The sequence below is a fragment of the Ailuropoda melanoleuca genome, chromosome 6 (genome assembly GCF_002007445.2).
Source record: "Ailuropoda melanoleuca isolate Jingjing chromosome 6, ASM200744v2, whole genome shotgun sequence".
Lineage (NCBI taxonomy): Eukaryota > Metazoa > Chordata > Mammalia > Carnivora > Ursidae > Ailuropoda > Ailuropoda melanoleuca.
The window spans coordinates 65,828,041-65,850,623 of NC_048223.1; the positions used below are offsets into that span (position 1 = coordinate 65,828,041).

The 22,583-nt window shown below is 39.4% G+C and overlaps 1 protein-coding gene across 1 annotated transcript in view; it reads right to left on the reverse strand.

Annotated features, from left to right (window-relative positions):
* Positions 1-22,206, reverse strand: part of ANK3 (ankyrin 3) — a 657,955-nt gene extending 635,749 nt beyond the window's left edge. The window contains exon 1 of the mRNA XM_034662548.1: positions 22,125-22,206. Within this exon, the coding sequence (XP_034518439.1) occupies positions 22,125-22,181 (57 nt within the window). The 5' untranslated portion in view covers positions 22,182-22,206. The remainder of the gene's footprint in view (positions 1-22,124) is intronic.
* Positions 22,207-22,583: the final 377 nt, after the last annotated feature.

Consider the following 22,583-nt stretch of genomic DNA (forward strand, 5'->3'; position numbering starts at 1 on the left):
GAGAGAGAGAATCTCAAGCAGACTTCCCACTGAGTGCAGAACCCAACACCAGGACTTGATTTCACGACCCTGAGACCACAACCTGAGCCCATACCAAGAGTCGGACACTTAAATGAAGCACCATCTCAGCACCCATAATGTCATTCTTTTTTTTTCCCCCTAAGATTTGTTTATTTGAGAGAGAGAGGGGAGGGATGAGGAGAAGAGGGAGAGGGAGAATCTCAAGCAGACCCCCCGCTGATCATGGAGCCCAAAGGAGGGCTCAATCTCATGACCCAGATCATGACCTGAGCCAAAATCAAGAGTAGGACACTTAATCAACTGGGCAACACAGTTGTTCCCCCAACATCGTTCTTAGTGGTGAGAAATCAAATCCTTTCTCTCTAAGATCAGGAACAAAGCAAGGATCATCACTCCTATTCAACACTGTACTAGAACTCATATCTACTGTCTTTGTACACAGATTATATAAATTGTTATGCAGAAAATACTAAAAAACAAAGAATTGACAAAAAACAAACAACAAATAAAAAACCTCCTAGAACTAATAAGCAAGTATAGCAAGGCTGCAGGATACAAGATAATTACATAAAAGCTACCAGCAATGAACAACTGGAATTTGAAATTAAAAATATACCACTTACATTAGCACCAGAAAGAAAGATTAAGAGGGAGGGAGGAAAGAGGACAGAAGGACTTAGGTACAAACCTAACAAAACATGTACAAGATATATATCAGAAAAAAGCAAAACTCTGATAAAAGAAATCCAAGGAGACCTAAATAAATGGAAAGATAGTTCATATTCATAGACCAGAAGTTTGTTTGGTTTGGGTTTTGTTTTTGTTTTAATTTTTTAGAGACAGCGAGCACAAGCAGGCATGGAAGGGAGGGGCAGAGGGAGAGAGCAAGAATCACGAGCAGGCTCCATGCCCAGCATGGAGCCCAACATGGGGCCTGACCCCACAACCCTGAGATCATGACCTGAGCCAAGATCAAGAGATGGACACTTAATTGACTGAGCCACCCAGGTGCCCCCATGGACCAGAAGATGTAATATTATTAGGATGTCAATTCTTTCAACCTAATCTAGAGATGTGAGACAATCTCAATCAAAATCCCAGCAAGTTACACTAAAAAAACAAATATCCAATTTAAAAATGAGCAGAGGACCTGAAGAGACATTTTTCCAAAGAACACATCCAGATGGCCAACAGATACATGAAAGGTGCTCAACATCCATACTCATCAGGGAAATGTAAATCAAAACCACAGTGAGGTTATCACCTTACACCTGTCAGAATGGCTAGCATTAAAAAGACAAAAAAATAACAAGTATTGGCAAAGATGTAGAGAAAAAGGAAACTTCACGCCCTGTTGCTGGAAATGTAAATCTGTACAGCCACTGTGGAAAATAGTATAGGGTCAAAAAATTAAAAATAGAACTACCACATAATCCAGTAATTCCACTACTGCATATTTACCCAAAGAAAACAGAAACACTAATTTGAAAAGACATATGCACCCCTATGTTTACTGCAGCATTATTTAATATAATCAAGATATGAAAGTAAGCCACATGTCCACTGACAGATGAATGGATAAAAAAGATATCGTACATACACATACATACATGTGTGCACAGGAATATTATTCAGCCATTAAAAAGAATAAGATCTAGCCATTTGTAACAACATGGATGGACCTAGCATGGTATTATGCTAAGTGAAATAGGTCAGATACTATATGATTTCACTTATATGTGGAATCTAAAAAACCAAAACATACACACAAAAGCAGAAACAAACCTGTAAATACAGAGAACAAACTGGTAGTTGGCAGAGGGGAAGAGGATAGGAGAGATAGCAAAATAGGTGAAGGGGAGTGGCACAGGCTTCCAGTTCTGGAATAAGTCACAGGGATGAATAAAGGGAATATAGTCAATGGTATATAGCATCGTAATAGCATTGTACGGTGACAGATGGTAACTACACTAGTGGTGAGTATTGCATAAGATATAGAGTTGTCAAAATCACTATGCTGTACTCCTAAAACTAATACTTCAATTTAAAAATAAAATCCCAGCAAGTTATTTTGTGGCTATCAAAAAAGTAATTCTAAAGTTTCTATGGAGAGACAAAAGACCCAGAAATTACCAGCACAGTATCAAAAAGTGACATTTCCTGACTTGAAGACTTACTACAGAGCTACAGTAGTCAAGACAGGCTGTTACTGGCACATCAATAGACAAACAGATCAATGGAACAGAATAAAGAACCCAGAAATATATGCACATAAATATATTCAAGTCTTCTTTAACAAAAGAGCAAAACAGATTTAATGGAGAAAGGATAGTCTTTTCAACAAATGGTATTAGAAAACTGGACATCCATATGCAAAAACATGAACCCAGACACAAATCCTTACACCCTGCACAAAAATTAACTCAAAATGGATCACAGCCCTGTAAGTGTAAATCCACAAAACATAAAACTGAAAAAGCATAAAACACAAAACTATAAAACCTCCAGGAAATAACATAGGAAAAAATCTAGACATACAGGATTTGGTGATGAGTTTTTAGATACAATACCAAAGGCATTATCCGTGAAAGAAAAATTTTAGTTGAACTCCATTAAAATCAAACACTTCTGCTCTGTGAAAGACACTGTCAAAAGAATGAGAAAAGTTAAGTGTCTGCCTTCCGCTCAGGTCATAATCCCAGGGTCCTTGCTCAGCGAGGAGCCTGCTTCTCCCTCTGCCTGCCATTCCCCCGTTTGTGTGTGCTCACTCTCTCTCTCTCTGACAAATAAATAAATAAAATCTTAAAAAATAAATAAACAGAAACACACGAATGAGAGAAAACAATTGCAAAGTATATATCTGATAAAGGACTTATATCCAAATTATACAAAGAATTCTTAAAACTAAACCATCAGAAAATAAACAAGCCAATTTAAAAATGGGGGGAAATTAAATAAATAAAAATAAAAATGGGCAAATGATCTGAACAGGAACTTCACCAAATAAGATATACCGAGAACAAATAAGCATATGAAAAGATGATCAACATCATATGCCATCAAGGAATCGCAAATGAAGACAGTGAGAAACCACCAAATACCTGTTAAAATGGGTAAAAACCCCAAACACCGACAATACCAAGTGCTGACAAAGATGTGGAGCAACAGGAACTCTCATACTGCTGACAGAAATGCAAAACATTACAACAACTTTGGAAGGCAACTGGTAGTTTCTTACAAAGCTAACTAAAGTCTTACCATACAATCCAGCAATTATGCTTCATGATACTCAAATCAGTCAAAAACTATGTCTACCCAAAATAGTACACATGAAGGTGTACTGCAGCTTTATTCATAATTATGAATAAGCCAAAGCTTGGAAGCAACCAAGATGTTCTTCAGTGGGTGAATAGATAAATAAACTGTGGTCCATCCAAAGAATGGAATATTATTCAGCACCAAAAAGAAAGGAGCTATCAAGCCACACACACACACACACACACACACACACACACGAAACAAAACAAAACAAAACACCATAAAGGAAACTTAAATGCATATTACTAAGTAAAAAAAGCCAGTCTGAAAGGCTACATACTGCATAATTCCGACTATATGAAATTGGGGAGAAGGCAAAACTACAGAACGATCAGTGGTTGCTAGGGCACTGGGGGAGGGAAAAGGGACCAGTAAGTGGAACACAGGGCTATTTAGTATGATCCTGCAATGGAGGCTACAGACATTATACATTCATCACAACACAAAAACTGAACACTAGTGTGATCTATGGATTTTAGTTAATAATGTATCAATACTGCTCATCAATTTTAACAAACGTACCATGCTAACAGACTAGAAGAAACTGTGTGTGGGGCTGGAGGACAGAATGGTATATGCAAGATCTCTGTACTTTCTACTCTACTATTTTTCTGTAAACCTAAAACTGCTCTAGAAAATAAAGTCTATTAATTTAAAATATATATTGGTACTTGAGAGCAAAGACAGTGTTTTATTTGCCATTGTAAATCCAGTCTCAGCAGAGTACCTGGCATGAAGAAGTGTGTCAGTATCAGATAAATTAAAGGTATAATGCATAAAGGCACTCAAGCCCTGAAAACACATATACACACACATCTGGTGGTGGGAGAGACACAGATACAGTTCAAAAAGCCTTTACAAAAGAGGTGATAGTCAAAGGATGGGCATAAATTACAAGAGACCTTTCCAGGGTAGATAAGGGTGGGAGAATACACAAAGAGAGAAGGATTTGAACAAAAGCACAGAAATAGGGAGAGACTGTCTCTATGGATAACGGCAAGAAGGTAAGTTCTGAGGAGTTTTTGTTTGGATTTCCCTCTAAAGCCAGCATAAAAGTTATTTTAGATACTGTAACTAAAGAGGTATATTGAAAACGTGAAAACTAATAAAGAGAAATCTCACTAAAGTGGAGTCGGGCAGGCTAGCAGAAAGAGCAGTACCACTCAATGTCAATTACAGGAAGAACTGTCAATTACAGACCCCAATAGAAGAATAGTCAACAAAAAAGAATCACTAATTACAGGCCCCAAGAGGGAGGGATGCACACTGCATCTCCTACAAGAAATCAACTACTCCTGCAATTCAGCCAATGAGAAACCATCATCGCCCTGAACTCCGGCTTTTTTTATTCCCCCCCTTTGTTTGTTAGACTTGCCCAAACTTTTACTGTAGCTTGCATGTCCCAAATTGCAATTCTACGTTATTCTTGAGTAAACTCATTTTTGCTGTAAAATAACTGACAGTTTTATTTTTAAGATTCTATTTATTTATTTGAGAGAGAGAGCACACACAAGCAGAGGGGGAGAGAGAGAACATCTCAAAAGACTCCCTGCGCAGAGCCCAACGTGGGCTTGATCTCACAACCCTGATACCGTGACCTGAGCCAAAATCAAGAGACAGATGCTCAACCTACTGAGCCACCCAGCCACCCCTGACTGTTTTACTTTTTAAGATTAACAAGTTTATGAAATTTCTTCTTACATGGTACTTTTATATATTTGCAACTCTGCCCTAGCATGAATATTCTGATATTTGTTTTCATGATTTTTTTCCTTCTTTTTCTTTTTTTAATTCAAGCTTTGTCATGGCTTTCAGCCAAAAGATATTAAGGTTCTGATCTGAAGATCAGATTTGAAATTTGAGGACAATGTTGACCACATTAGCATGTCTCTATCCCTTAACAAGCAACTGTCCCTAGTACATGAAAAACTAGGAAAATGTATGTACAAATTAAAATAAATCTAGCTCCAACATTAGGAAATTTACTTCAGATGGTTAGTTAGGAACGTCACGTTCTCCTCTGAAGAATCACACACTATTGCTACTTATAATACATGTATTCAAGTTCTTTTGTGCACCCATCACAAGACATGAATAGGACATGAAAATAACAATCTTTATCAAGAATCATTAATACCATACCCAACAAAAATTGTATTTTAACACCAAGATCCAAGAAAGCTAGAAAATGTCATTCTAAGTATTGAATTCACATTTTTACTAATCTTCTTGCCATCTCTCAAGGAAAACTGAGTGAAAACAAAAAAAAAAAGTGTGAAAAAAGTGATCAATGCAATCTAAGTATAACTTCTCATAAATAAAGCAAGCATTTGGAGAAACAAACTCTGTATTGCCAAAGTAAACTATGTGGTTAAATATGGCTAAGGAAGAAAATGCCAAACATTTTCTTGGTAAGTAAGGGGAATTCTTTGGATCCCTAGCCAGGAAAATAAGTCTCAACCTTTTACTCAAGTCATGTATAGTCCTCTATATCCCCTAGCAATTTCACACGCATCAGAATTAAAGGGGGAAAATTGTCAGAATGGAGATTTCCATGTTGAATCTCAATTTAATTTTTTTTTAAGATTTATTTATTTATTTATTTGACAGAGATAGAGACAGCCAGCGAGAGAGGGAACACAAGCAGGGGGAGTGAGAGAGGAAGAAGCAGGCTCATACTGGAGGAGCCTGATGTGGGGCTCGATCCCATAACGCCGGGATCACGCCCTGAGCCGAAGGCAGACGCTTAACCGCTGCGCCACCCAGGCGCCTCGAATCTCAATTTAAAAACAGATCACACAACCGTCACCGGAAGCACAAAGTATAGCACTGTAACTGAGTAGCTGAGCTCCCAGAACATTTTAGCGTAAATAAGGAGCAGAGACCAACAGTAGCTTCTCACCCAGCCAGTGATTTACAAGGCTGTCGGGTACTGGTACCTCCACACTCTATCCCCTGAGGAGCCTGATCTTTCCTGAAAGCTAGTCTCCATATTTTACTTGTACATTGATCGAAAATCTACAACCACAAAGTAAAACAATGTGGGGCCACTTTTCACCAATTGTGTTCATAAAGGTGAAGAAAAAAATAATGCCGTGCTGCAGGAAGCTCAGGATGTGGGCGCTCATGTACACTTTGGTGGGACGGACACTGGTACAACCTGTCATCTGAAGGAAGATTTGGCTGTACTCAAAAAATAAAGGGGACATAAAAATAAAGGGGACATCACTTGTGTATGTTCCACTTTGGATAACATATTATAAGCCCTACATCGGTGCTAAGTAGGGGGTTATTCATCTCTCAGTCTTTACAGCAATGAAAAAGGGCCTAGTGTGGCCACAGCCCCCTAGCGCCACCTGCACCAGGGAACAGCCTGGTCCTTTGACCCCAGGGTGCCCTTGTTATTAAAAACAAAAACAGGTTCAGAACACCATGACTGACATCTCTACATTACACATGCATTACCTGCTCAATAAAAACAGTACTACATACGAAACCTTTAAACACAGCAATAAAAAGAACTTACTGTGAACCAAGCACTGGCCTTTACAATTTAGTGCTGGCAACAACCCTGTGGTACTATTTATTATCCCCATTTTCCAGACAAGAAAATTAAGAGATAAATCAACCAGCCTTAGGGATGGATATTCAGAGTTGTCTGTGCATGGCAAATGTTTTAAAATTTTCTATTTACCTCATGCATCAACATCCCCACAAACAGACCATGAAGACCCGAACCAGACAACCAGGCCCAAGTTCCCCTTCTTGTTCACCCTTGACTATAAATTAGTGATAATCAAAAGCACCCATGAAATCCTCTCCTGTCTCTGGCTTGTGTACTCCACCCTGCTCCCCGGAAGCCTCCTGCCATACAGGCCCCTGCATGTTCTGCTGTGCCCCAGGGGCCCAGAGAGGTAAGGAAATCTTTCACTTTCATGGGCCTCTCTGTGGTGTTACTCCATACCCACACCCAACGTATCATCCAAAAAACCCATTTTTAAGTAACATAATTATTCCTTACAACACAGTCTGACCTTCATTATTACTCTACAGAAAATACTCTCAATGAACAGTTTGAAAGAAAGTTGTCAAATGAGTGAGATTTACATGATTTTTTGCTTTGGAGGCAAGGAGTTGGGTTGGTTTGGTATTTACTTGACTGTGTTTCTGATTTTTCAGAAATGAACATTTGTTTTTGTAATTAAAAAAAAAGTTAAAGAACTTAAACTTTAATCAAAAGCAAAGCAAGAATTAAAAATGAAAGGACCCAATAAGGCAAGAACCCTACTTACCTAGAAATAAAAATGATGAAGATAGGACTACCCCAGTTTGGGGCATGAAAGAAGAAAATATGCATTCTTCATTCCACCCTCTAAAAACATGATTATGATATCAACGTCCAAACAAAAATTCTATATAGCTTCAGCTCAGTTCCAAATATAATTTCTAAACCGTAGGCCTGTGCAAAAGAACCACAAATCTTAATTAGCACTGAGAAAACTTCCACAAGCACAGATACCAACCATTTGAGAGAGTTGAGTTCTGTGACTGAATAAGGAACACTAAGATCAAATGTACAATAAATGATAGTATAAAAATGTACGTAAGGAAAAGAGAAAAAGGGTTTCTGCTTTTCCTTTAGCTTAAATTTTTCTTTCCTTGATTTTGTTTTTGCTTTATTGGATTTTTTTATTATAAAGTATATACTCATTTTAACATATCAAGTGAAAAGGAAATTCAGTAATTCCCCTTCCTTCAAAATCCCGTCTCCAAGGTAACCAAATCAATCAATAACCTAAGCTCAAATATTAGGACTGTCCTTTTTCTTTCCTTTTGTTTTCAAACTTGGATCATGATACACTCTCAATAAATAATGCACATCCTTCCAGTTTACTATGTGTAGCTCTAACTTATTGTTAAATTGCCTTAATCATATTCCATATAATAGAGAAACCGTAATACATTCAACCAGTCCCACTAAGGTTTAAATTTTGTTTCCAGTGTTGTTGCTTTGCAAACAAGGTTGGAATAACTATCCCTGTAAATATGTTCTTACATACTTTGTTGTAGTAGTTGTTTTGAGTTTTTTTGTTTTTGAGGTTTTAACTTCTATAGCAGAAGTTCCCAAAACTGGGTTGCTAGAGCAAAGGGTAAATATGTTTTATTTTAACAGATAAATAGTGTACCTAAGTTCCTCTCATCCCCCCCCAAAAAGTTGTATATTGACACTCAAATCAGCAACACTCAGAAGGGTCCATATCCTCAACACCTTAAAGAGGACATTTTTTGGCCAATCCAGTAATCCAGTAGATAAAATGCAATCAAACAGAAAGTAGTCCTTTCAATCTCTTAAAACATGAATTTAACATCTTTTTACAGGTTTACTGGCCGGCTGCTTTTCTCTCTTTTTTTTTTTTTCTTTTTTGGAGAGGGGGAGAGAAAGAAGCAGAGGGAGAGAGAGAATCTTTTTTTTTTTTTGCCTTTTGCTTTATTTATTACTCAAAAAAAGCTTCATTTTTTTAATTTAGCTTTCCGACTCTGTGCTTGTGCCTTCAACATTTTCACAATTTTCTGCTTCTCAATAAGGAAAGCACGCTTGATCCTGTCACGCACACACTTAGCACACACGGAACCACCATAGGTCCTGCTGACGTGTTCTCTCGTTTTTAGACAACCTCATAAGGATTTTAGGTCTCCCACCACGAACTCCTCCTCCAAGTCGGCCTGGGCAGACGCCACATGCAGATTTTGGTGTTTTCCCAACCTTCTTGGTATAAAAGTAAATGACTGCTACCAGGGGTTTGAGATGACCTATTTTTGTTAGAGGCTGTATTGTAGGACAGCCCATGCCACTTTGTCAAAAAGCTGGACCATTCTGAATGTCTATGGATACTGTCCCCAGAAGCTGGAGAGAGAATCAGATTTGGGGCTCGATCTCAAGACCCTGAGATCATGACCTTAGCCAAAATCACAGATCTTAGCTGCTACCTATCATGAGCAAGAAAAATAGATTAGCTTATTTTATCATCAATTCTATCAATAATCTCTATTTTTAAAAATCACTTTTAAAAAAAGGGGTAGTTATGTGTGGGGCAGAACTGAGAGTATTTGTACCTCATTACATGAGAAAGGGAGAAAGGTCTCATTAATGACTCAGATTTCTAACTTAAGCAATGATCGCAACAGATAAAAGGCTTCTTCAGGAATCCGTGTACATTAGGTATTTACTCATCCCTCCAGAGTCCTCATCAATTTCTGGGCAAACCTACAGCTTAGAATTAGTGCGCTGGGAGGTTCTGCAAAACAGCATGTACTAGTTTTGACGGAGAACCTCACCAGAGTCTGGATTTCAGAACACGGGGACTCTTAAGGCCAAGAGAAATCTTACCAGTTAAGAGGACTCTGTAGAAGTGATCTGATCAAGCACATATACTTTGAATAATAGGCTAAACCCCAATTTCCCAACTTAGAGGGCAAGTCATTACACTGATTCTTCAAACACCTAGAAGTTTCAGGTCGATAAGTACCATATATTGAGGGACTCAATGGAGACTTAAGGAAATACCACAGCAATCAAAGCCATGCCATTTCATACTCAGTAACAGCTCTGCAATCTAACCAGACTTCGCAAAATGCAGCATGGAGCTCCAAGATTCTAATTATCGTGTATATACCTGTTCTGCTGGACCAGGATCCTAAAACAGCAGCTTCCTGGCATACCTAATGCTTTAATTAAAAATTGCCAAAATCTCAGAGACGCTAAGAATCTCAAATTTCTTAAGAGATCAACTTTAAAGTACCAAACCATCACTGAGCTATTATTTCCTATAAGTTATCATATTTGCCAGGATGCTAAGTTTTGTTCAATGACAAGCTATCATAATGAAAAGCAGCTCACTGAAGAAAACTAATATGTAAAAAACAAAAAAAACAAAAAACAAAAACCACACCAACATGTTCATATAGCACTAAGCATTTTGAATTAAATAGATTACCTAATCATACAATTTGATCCTTACAACTCTAAGGTGGATAAAGTAGGCATTATCATTAACCCCATTTTGTAGATGAGGGAACTGAATTGCAGGACAGCTCAAAATCACACTGTGAATCTCATTTTCACATATCCTGACACTGAGCTTGTTTCCCTTCTACTAGTTAGCAATGCTTCCCTTTTCTTTCTATTTTATGTTGTTGAGAAGCACAAAACAGCATTAAAATCAATTCTTGGTTCTCGACATTTCATTACATGGTACTGTAGATAAAACTCTTACACAAGAACTAGGCCTTCCTCTACAACTCCCTGGTAAACCTGAAACTCTTGTCTGCACACCACTCACAAACAGGTGGACACTGGGAGCACCACGGATGTAATCAATTTCTCTCCAGCTTCTACATCTATCATTAAAATAACTGGGTGTCCTTCTTGTCTTAGCAGAGTCTGCCTACTGAATAACAGCAACACCCCCACAGCAATGACAGATGAACACTCTGAAAGGCTGATAATTTTGAGTTGAATTTTTAACCATTATGACTTTTTTAAACAGGACAGTTGTTAGAAAATTTTCCAGTGAAGACATACAAATGGCTAACAGACACATGAAAAAATGTTCAAAATCATTAGCCATCAGGGAAATTCAAAAAAACCACACTGAGATACCACCTTACACCAGTTAGAATGGCAAAGATAGACAAGGCAAGAAACAACAATTGTTGGAGAGGATGTGGAGAAAGGGGATCCCTCCTACATTGTTGGTGGGAATGCAAGTTGGTACAGCCACTCTGGAAAACAGTGTGGAGGTCCCTTAAAAAGTTAAAAATTGAACTACCCTATGACCCAGCCATTGCACTACTGGGTGTTTACCCCAAAGATACAGACGTAGTAAAGAGAAGGGCCATATGCACCCCAATGTTCATAGCTGCATTGTCCACAATAGCCAAATCATGGAAGGAGCCGAGATGCCCTTCAACAGATGACTGGATTAAGAAGCTGTGGTCCATATATACAATGGAATATTACTCAGCTATCAGAAAGAACGAATTCTCAACATTTGCTGCAACATGGACGGCACTGGAGGAGATAATGCTAAGTGAAATAAGTCAAGCAGAGAAAGACAATTATCATATGATTTCTCTCATCTATGGAACATAAGAACTAGGATGAACAGTAGGGGAAGAAAGGGATAAAGAAAGGGGGGGTAATCAGAAGGGGGAATGAAACATGAGAGACTATGGACTATAAGAAGCAAACTGAAGACTTCAGAGGGGAGGGGAGTGGGGGAATGGGATAGACTGGTGATGGGTAGTAAGGAGGGCACGTATTGCTTGGTGCACTGGGTGTTATACGCAACTAATGAAGCATCGAACTTTGCATCGGAATCCGGGGATGTACTGTATGGTGACTAACATAATATAAAAATAAAATTTTTTAAAAAAAAGGAAAATTGTACAACTTGTGCAAAACATAATTATAACCATTTTACATAACTATCTTTCGGAAGTATCACAAATAGTGAATAGAAAGGCAAGGTAAACTAAAAAGCAACCTATTCAAAATGATGATCAAAGCAGAGGTCAACATCATGCACAGCCAAGAGCTCCAGGTGGGCTCTAGAAGCTGGAAAAAGGAAAGGAAAGGATTCTCTCCCCTGGAGCCTCCAGAAGGAACGGAGTCCCTACCAACCCATTTTGGGCTTCTGACCTCGAGAACTGCAACGTAATAAAGCTGCATTGTTTGAAGCCATCCACCCACCAGAAAAGAGATAGACCATGCCTCAAATTTAACTTGGAAAACAAATATTACAATAGAAGGAGATATGTCTGTCAAAAAAATTACATTTCAACCCTTTGGAAAAAATATACATGTAGACAATCTTTTGAATCCATGAAGAATGGTAAGAATAGCTTATCATTTCAGAATTAAACATTTAATATATGACATTCTAATTCCGTAAAAACTGTACCATATGACACATCAGTCTCTACTATCCAAAATACAAAATTTAAAAGGAACTTAATTTTTAAATTATACCAAGTGTACCCCATTATAAATCCTTATTTAAAAAAAAAAAAAAAAGAAGTTGCTCTCTGTGAGAAATTTTACTTGAAACTTCAGAAACCAATCCAAATTTTATTTCATTTGGAATACCCGGCCCACCCAGTGGAATGACAGCAGGGTCTCTCTGGTCAAGCCTAGTGGTAACAGAGATCACAAAAAAGGTATTCAAACTATAACGATATACTGTTTTCTTAATTTCACCATTCAGCAGGTTGAGGGAGCCATACTTCACGGTTCATGGCACATTATCATTATTCTCTTTATTTATTTATTTATTGACTGATTCCTTTTTATCTCCATAGCCTACCCCCATGAGCTAGGTCCCATAGGCAGTCATTGTAATGCACTTAATGAGCATTTTATGTAAGTGTCTTTACAAGATGTGTACTGTGCTCTGCTTATGAATTTTTAATTCATATAAACAATATACCTCTTACATTTTTCACCAAGCACTTAAAATCTATTCATGTTGCTTTTGTTTATCTGATCTGTTGCCTCTAATGGCTGCAGACAACCCCATGCTATGCACCCACGGCTCTCCCTCTGCCAGAGGTGGTCGCCCAGTTACCTCCCATTCCCCATCACCAAGAACACAGCACTGAAAAACCTGGGACACCTTCTCTTGGGGACCTATGGGACACATGCCAGTGTCCACCTGTAGGAATGAAATTGTTGAGAGTAAATAGCTAATTTGCTTAGGTAATGCCAGATGCTTTCCCGAAGAGCTGCCCCAGTCTCCGCTCCCACTAGCAACACGCAAGGCTTCTGATTTATTGCCCCCTCCCTCATTTGCTTTGCCACTCTGGAATAAGTCCACCTCTGAACGTTTCTTTTCCCTGAAATGAGACTATTTACTCCAACTGCCTGATATAGCTGTTGAGACACAAATTTAAAGAAATAACATGAAAGTCCTTTTAAAAATATAAACAGCTATTTACAAATGTCAGCAATTACGGCTGTGATTTTTGTTCTTATGACAATTTCTAATTATGGTGCTCCCCACCTCCCTCCCCATCCTGCCAAATAGGAGGTGGTAAGTGAATAAACTTGAAGCTTGGAAAATGAAACTTTCTCTTAGATACCTAAACACTGAGGGAGACCAAGTATGTGGAGAATGCTTTTTCTTCTTTATTTACTCATCTATGCATTCATTTGATTAAATATGTTACTAAGGACTATGTACCTAGCATTCCACTAGTACCGAAATACAAAAATTTGGGGTGCCTGGGGGGCTCAGTCTTTAAGCGTCTGCCTTCGGCTCAGGTCATGATCCTGGGATCCAGCCCTGCGTTGAGCTCCCTGCTCAGCGGGAAGCCTGCTTCTCCCTCTCCCACTCCCCCTGCTTGTGTTCTCCCTCTCGTTCTCTCTGTCAAATAAATAAATAAAATCTTTTAAAAAATAAATAAAATAAAAATAAAATACAAAAGTTTATACAGCAAATAGGCACATCGTACATGAGCAAATTTTCCATCTATGCCTTGAATTCTGTACAAAAATTTTATTCCTAGATATGAAAACTTCAAAGATGGTAGCTTCTGCTATCACAGAATAACACTTCCTATTTACTGAGAACCTACTATATCAATATGTCGTGTATATTCCCGAACTCCTGAGAACAATCCTGCAAGGCAGATGTTATTGCTCTAGTTCCTCATATAAAGAAACAAACACAGTTAAGTTGATTTGCCCAAAAGAGCAAGTAAATGGAAGAGCCAGAAGCCCTCAGCATATTACTGTAAAGTCCTCTTTCCCCTCCACCTCGTTTCCTCCTAAAAGATATGTTCAAAGATATCCTTAGTACAGAGCAGACCACTGAAGCAGTCATAAAGATATGAACAAAGTACCACAGATATTAAAAAATGCAGACACGGTTCAATAATAAACACTATCATTTGTTTAATATTTATTATGGACCAAGTGCTGTGTGGGCATTACTTATAATCCTTATAAAAAACATTGTAAAGGAGGTGTCTTCATCTTCCTCAAAGGTGTAGAAACTGAGATTTGGCTTACCAAGGTCATGCAATCGCTAACCAGTAAAACTCAGACTAAAACACAGGTCTTAACTCTAAAACCATGCTTTGTTTTTGTTTTTACCCTAAGTGAGCGCTTCTTGGAGGGTAATAGAAATGTTCTAAATTAGACTGTGGCAATGATTTTCTGACTCTGTAAACATACTAAAATTTATTGAACTGTATATATTGAGTGAATTTTATGTATGTAAATTACATTTCATAAAGTTATTAAACTTATGGTTTTCTCTTTGTAACTATGCTTTCTTTTACAAGCTTGTAAAGTTTTACTTAACATCAATTTTTTTCTCAATATACACCTGGTTTAAATCATATTTTCCAAAAATTCTCATATTAAACACATACCAAAGGAACAATTTCTCCATGTACTTTCCCCTTCCTTCCCATTCTGATCTGATATCAATCATTCTGTAGGATGTGAAGACAGGAGTTCTTGCTCAGTCAATTTTACACCACCTTTCGACTCTACAGTCCTACTCCTAGGTATTTAACCTCATTCACACATACACAAAAAGGGGTGGGGGATATATATGCCAACAAAGAGATATATACAAAAATATTTACAGCAGCTTTGTCCATAATAGCCAAAAGCTGAAAACAATTCAAATATCTGATGAATGAACAATCTGTGGTACACTCTATACAATGAAACACCACTGGGCAATATAAAGAAATAATCTACTAATACGAACAACAGCACGGATATCAAAAACCATTCTACTACGGGAAAGAAATCAGGTACAAAAGAAAACGAAATGAATCCATGGTGAAAGAAATCAGAGTAGCATTTGCTGGGAGGATCGGAGGGAATTTAACTGGGAAAGAACACAAGTGAACAGAGGATGATGAACATTTTGTCGTCATGAGGTAAAACATTTGGACACTTAACCGTACACGTAAATATGGTGAATTTCATATCTCAAATTATACATTGTAAATCTCAAATGATAAATTATATACCAATAAATGTGATTAATAAACATGCATGCACACCAACACATATACAAGGAGAAGAAAAATCTATTAGGTTTAACTTGACTTTCAAAGAAACAAAGTCTTAAAAATCCTGCTTCACCATCCTAACATCTAATAATCCAGTTACAGACCTCAGTTCTGACTTCTAATTCAGATATCTGAGGATCCACTTGGTAGTTACTTTGTTCTCAGGGGAAAACAGACAGCTGAGCAACCATTCTCAGTACAAGAAGCCTTTCTTAGAAATTCATTTAAATAGCCACCTAAACTATGACATCCTAGAGAATAAAAACTAGTTCTTATTTACCCACGTATCTGCACGTGTTCCTGCTATCTGATAAGTGCTAAATACATTACAGATAAACAAATCATTGATTTGACCCAAAAACTCAGTGCATTTCACTGTATATAAGTGGTGTGCACAATTAGCTAATACTAGCTTGTAGAAGAGCCAAGTCTGCACATCTTCACAGCTCCATGTTCAACTCACTGGCAGCTTGAAATCAGTCTGTGATACTATAATTTATAAGTAATATATATATTTGGTCTTTGACCCTGTTTCTGACAGGAAGCTCCTAAAACCCTTAGAATTTCCTAAGTGATAAGAGAAGTGAAGGTATCTTGTTATGTTAATGAGGTAACTTTTAGAAAGCTCAAAGGATGGGGACTGGCTGCCAGTGGAGTCAACTATGGGATTAGAGGGTTGGAATGCTCCACCCCACCCCCCTGACCTCCAGGGAGGGGAAAGGTACTGGAAGTTGAATCAATCACCAAAGGCCAATGACTTAATCAATCATGCCTGTGTAATGAGGCCTCCATTCAAACCCAAAAGGAGAAAGCTTCCAGATTGGTGAGCACAAAGAGATGCAGTAAGAGTGGGATTCAGAGCCCTCTCCCTAACATTTGGAAAATTGTCTTAACCTCAGGAATGCCAAAATATGAGGGGGGAAATGCTTCTGAGAAACAAGGAAATATATCACTTTATTACTAATTACCTATACCTCTGCTAGCATCTCATTTTTTTTTAATCATAGGCTAATTGAGCTGGGATGAACCTTAGAAACTGTTTACTCCAACTCTCTCCTTGCAGGAGAGAAAACAAAGTCCAAGAGGTGATAAGATTCTGAGGTTACAGCATGAGTATGGGGACTAGAATGGGGACTTCATTCTTGGCCTCCTGATTTCGTCATCATTGCCTGCTCACTAGTCAAGCAGACAGGAGTTCCAATCCAGTTGCAGCCCTTACCCAACTACAACTTGCATAGCCTTTCTGTGAAGCTATGAAAGCTCAGTTTCTTTGTGTATAAAATGGGGTGAAGTAATAATACCTACCCGACGGTTTCTTTTGAAGTAGACAGTATCCACGAGAGGCACAAGAAAACATGGCTGTTATTATTGACAATGCATGTGTCTTCTCTATCATACTGGATTATGAACTTTTTTTTAAGTAGGCTCCTCCCCCTACATGGAGCCTGACTGGGGGCTTGAACTCACAATCCTGAGATCAAAACCTGAGCGGAGATTAAGAGTTGGACACTTAACCAACTGAGCCACCCAGGTGCCCCAGATTATGAACTTTTTTATGCTTAAGGAGATTTATTTGCAGCATCGTCTATAGAGGTCAAAAACCTGGAAGCAAGGTAAGTGTTTATTAATAGGGAAAACANTAGAGGTCAAAAACCTGGAAGCAAGGTAAGTGTTTACTAATAGGGAAAACAGTAAATATTTAAATTATGGTCTATCCGCTCTGTGAATATTAGGCAGGCATTAAGAAGAATAAATTAGAGGGACGCCTGGATGGCGCAGCGGTTAAGTGGNAGTAAATATTTAAATTATGGTCTATCCGCTCTGTGAATATTAGGCAGGCATTAAGAAGAATAAATTAGAGGGGCGCCTGAATGGCGCAGCGGTTAAGCGGCTGCCTTAGGCTCAGGGCGTGATCCCAGAGCCCCACATCAGGCTCCTCTGCTGTGAGCCTGCTTCTTCCTCTCCCACTCCCCCTGCTTGTGTTCCTTCTCTCGCTGGCTGTCTCTGTCAAATAAATAAATAAAATCTTTAACAAAAAAAAAAAGAAGAAGAAATTAGAGCACCCTTCCAGAGAGTTCTCTGTGCCTTTTCACATGTTTCCATTCTGTGGCATTTTTCAGTGCTGAAATGAATCAGTATAAATAAGTCTCTCCATTCCTTATGCCCTCTCCTAAAATTCTTAGGTGCTTTCGTCCACATTTTCCCTTCTTAATTATACACTAACCTAAACTGAGGTACGTGATTAAATGAAAATCTAAGCATGGAAAAATTTCTGCTACTGGCTCTGTGTGATTCTTGTACTATGTAAACTCTAGGTAACTCGGATTATGAACTTCTTGAGAGTAAAGACCAAGACTGTGCAACACGGAGTGCCTTTCACTTGATAGGAGCGCAAAAGTATTGTTCAAATGGTTAAAGCTTCTCCTAAATCTGAACTGCCAGATCTTTTTCATCATTTATTTGATCATTTATTCAACAGACACTAATTGAAGGCCTACTGTGTGTCACGCCCTGTGTTCAATGTTAAAGAGCAAACCTGCAGTCACAGAGCTGCTTTTTGCCAGGTTCCATATAAAGTGTAATGACATAACAAAGGGGGAAAACAGTAGCCCCACACTTGTATGGCAAACTCTTGGCATCAAGCCTTAACATTACACAGAGGAGCTGCATAGAGCAGAAATGCAGTTCCATGCTAGAGGGAGAAAATAGCTACTAATGAATCATCGTATTATCTTTAAAACACTTTGGGAAGCAGCCTTTCCAATTCGTCAACGTACAGTCCTTAATTCCACAATGGCATTTAAATTAACTTCCATTCTGCCTCTTCCCTCGACCAGGGCACGTCTGAATATTCATGCCCTACCCAGAAAACAAAATGAACGTTAGGGCCAATTTTTCAATATTTCCCTTTCCTTAATAGTTGCTGAAAATGGCAGGAACCAAGCATCATCTGATGAAATACCAAATGATTTCTCTCATATTTTAAAGCTCCAAGTCCAAATACTAGTTCACTTAATCTCTGTTTACTAATATACATTATGAAGTACTAAAGACAGTGTATTCCAAAAAAATAGTATCATCTACTCAGATCTGAAAGCATGTAACTTTCATGTGACTGCTTTCTTCCAGCCCAACATAAGATACTTGCTAATTAATCCATATAGGACCTTCCCAAGAGAGGAAATTCAGGAGTGATTTCCATTAAATATCAAAGAATTGATTCCATTTTGGTGCCACTGATCTCATTCCAGTCAAACAGGAACCTGATTGGTTCATGGAAAAATCTTTGTCCTTTTGAATATAATTCCATTGGAAGATACAGTTTGCCCATTTTCAAACACACTGAGACAAGTGTCCAAGAGTGCTTCAACCAGGACTACAGATTTTGAAGATGTTACCATATCCATTTAGGGTCCGGTCAGGACAAAGATGCTCAGAGACTGCACTTAACTTTGACAGAACTTTCAAGCTGAAATGAACCACAGTTGGGCTTCTAGTACTTAAAAAACACATCTAACAGATAAAAATGATAATAAAAATTTTATATTAATAAATAAAGATTTTTACATGTTCTCATAGAAAGTAGATAATTATCAAATTTACCATAAAAATTATATCATGGAGGGGTGCCTGGGTGGCTCAGTCCGTTAAGCATCTGCCTTTGGCTCAGGTCATGATCCCAGGGTCCTGGGATGGAGCCCCGCATCAGGCTCCCTGCTTAGCTGGGAGTCTGCTTCTCCCTCTCCCTGCCCCTGCTCATTCTCTTTCTCTCTCTCTCTCTCTCTCTCTCTCCCCCTCTCACTCACTGTCTCTCAAACAAATAAAATCTTTAAAAAAAAATTATATTATGGATAGAAGGTAATTTAAAAATTTAAGCTGTTTTCACAAATTTAAGTTGTTGACATAGGATGAAAATGAAAACTCGAAATTAAATGGCCCTATTCCAGGTACTTTTCATTGTTCCAGCATTAACCCAACATCTCAATGGCATTCACATTGCCAGACCGAAAAATAGAGTTAGGTAGGTGATCAACAGTCCAGTCAATATATACAGGGAAAGGTTACTTCAGATCTGATTAGATCATTAGTAACCTTGATCTCAGAAGGGTCGACTTCAGTAAGTTTGGAGACATTGCGGCAAGGCTACACATTTCAATTAAAATTTGTTAACTCATAAATGTTCTTGTAAAGAAGTTTCAGGTAGTTGATCTCATCAATTTCAAGTATTTAGTTTATTCAAAAACACAAAAATGCCATTTATATAGTCTAGAATTTCACATGATCTCCAACTGGGATTATGCCAATTTCCTATAATTACAGTAACATATTCTTCAAACATATACAAACATGTTGCACATAAAAAATGGATAACTATAACAAATATGTTACTAATTGGAAATCAAGCTACACAACCACTGAGAGTCCAGAATTACATTCTTTTCAATTACCAAAATATGATTCTAGAATTAGGCAGACTCACTTGCTCCATTAACACTGTAAAAGGGGAAAAAATTTTTTGAAATACTGAATAAAGGAAAACCACAGTCCTAATGTAACCACCACCACAAAAATGCAAACAAATTCAGAATCCACAGTGTTTCCTTGGATTCCAAAACACACCACTGGTCTTTATATTGTCTGAAGGACATTGAGCCACATTCTCTGCTACGGAGCCGAACACATAGCTGTGCAGGTTACGAAAGAGATATTTATTTATGCTTTAACAAAAAGAACACTGAGAACCATCATAAACGGTTCATCATAAATAAACATTTATTTAACTACAGCCCAGACTCACAGCTCACTTATTCATCCTCCACTGATTTGAGAACCAAGAGAAATCAGCCCTGGAGATAGTAGTAGCTGGGTTGAAGATACTCAATAGATCGTTTTATTCCAGTTTTTGTTTCAGAGCTGTGATTTTAATTTTACATTCACTTTCAATACTGAAAATCTACTTCCTTGAAGATGGACCCGATTGAACCCGATCTTCGGGTGAAGATGCTCCCGATTGAGCCCAGGTCAGCAGATTAAAAGGATGCCAGAATGGCTAAGGCAGCAATCCCTATGCACTCCGAGACTGCCTCCCTCCATTTTTCCTACTACAACCTACCTGCAGGGGCCTACCCTCCTGGAACAAGGTCGGGGGATAACCCTTGGGTGACTCCCAACCCTGCTTTTAATAGAAAGTGGTCTCCTCCAAAATTGGACAAGCCACACTTATTCTCAAACAAGCAAAATTAAAATTCAGAATCAAGGTAGCAATAAAAACCACCAATTAACTTTGCCAAGACTGAAGGGTCTTCTTTTGAAGACTTCTGGACTCCCTGAGGATTTTGACAACTAAAGACATGATAAGGGCTTGAACATTTGTATGTTTCAAGCACAATTCTACGTAATTTGAAACTAAGTAAACCATTGCTTTCAAGCCTACTGGAACATACCTGTTTTTTAAAGGTAGTATTTCTTATTTTTCAAAAATAGATCATGCAAGCTCATGGTTTAAAAAGGGGTGGGAGGGGAGAGGCGGGGGACCTGGGTGGCTCAGTCCTTAAGCCTCGGGCTGATCCCAGTGCTGGGATGGAGCCCCACATCAGGCTGGTTACTCAGCGGGGAGCCTGCTTCTCCCTCTCCCTCTGCCTGCTGCTCCCCCCAACTTGTGCTTGCTGTCAAAAAATAAAATTTTTAAAATAAAAATGAAAGTCCCAAAAGGCACATGAAAGTAAGTCTCCCTTCCACCCGTCCACCTGTCCACCCTCCGGGTCCCTCCCCAAGGACAACTACTATTTCTTCAGGCCCCTTCTATGAACATGCAAACAAATGCAAGTATTTTAAACCAATTATCCTCTATCCCAGTGGCAGCTGCAAAATTGCTGCCGAACGCCTCTGGGCATAAAGGTGGCAATCTGCTCAGTGGTGTGGGGTGGAGGGGAAGGGGACTTATGTTGACGCTGTGGTTCTGCACATCACGCTCCCGGTTTTTTCTTCGTGTGTGTTTCACTTGCAAGCCTATGGCAGGCTCTCAAAGAGGGGAAGAGGTAAAACACCCAAGCTACCCCCAAGTACTGCCACTATATCCATACTGGTCTGCCTTTTTTCTATGTCCCAATCTTTACGTATATTTTGTATTATTACTGGATTAAACGAAGTATCTCGACTCACCTTTAAAAAAAAAAAAAAGCCTAATTCTGAAGGTAACTTTCAGCACCAGGTGATTTCCTCCCTGCCAAACCTGCAGCCTACTTCGGTCGTGCCCTTAGGAAGGGTTCAGCTTGCCACGGAGTTGGAGGCGGGAGCCAAGAACACAGAAGCCCAAAGATGGGAAGCCCGAAGAGGTGAGGGCGACCCGAGCCCTGGGCCGCACTTTTCTTAGAGACAAATGGTGCGAAGGAGAAGCCCCAAATCCTTGGGCCCTCCTCCCTCCTTCCTCGGGATGCTCGAGCGCTGGGGCAAATGACCCGCTCACGCCTCTGCCCCGGGCCGCAAATCCAGTCCCGCGCAGCCGGACCCCCAGGACCCGCAGAGCTCGGGTCCCCCACCGCTCGCCTTCCCGGTCCCGCCCGACACCCCCAGGAAGGCAGGAGTCCAGGCAGCCCCCCGCGCCGCACTGCTCCCGGGGCCCCCAGCCCCGCGCTGCCCGCCCGCCCCCGCCGCGAGGGAAGCCACAGGTAGGGGGGCGGGGCGGCGCTCACCTGCGCAGAAGGGGTGCTCTCGGCGCCGGCGGGAGACGAGGAGGTGGAGGAGGCCATGTTATGGAGCTACTGCTGCCGCTCCTTCCAGGANGGGGCTGGGGGGCCTTACCTGGGGACGAGCGGAGCAGAGGTAGCTCTAGGAAGGGAGGGAGGGCAAGTCCCGGCTCCCGCGGGCTGCTGAATAGAGTTCCCTTAGCCACCTCCATGATGAGAACAAAATAAGAATAATATTCTCCGATTATTTGATTAATTGAACAATTCAAGTTCAAGTGAATAAAATCATTGAGCAATGTTGCTTTTGCCTTTTTATTATTATTAACCTACAGCATACAACCCATATAGAAGCAGTGTTTGCCGGGCAGATAGCTTCCAAACAACGTCCATCGCCTCCCTTCCTCCCCACCGAGGTTCCAGCCGCTTGCAGATTGCCTCAGCTATTTGTCCAATTAAAAAATAAAA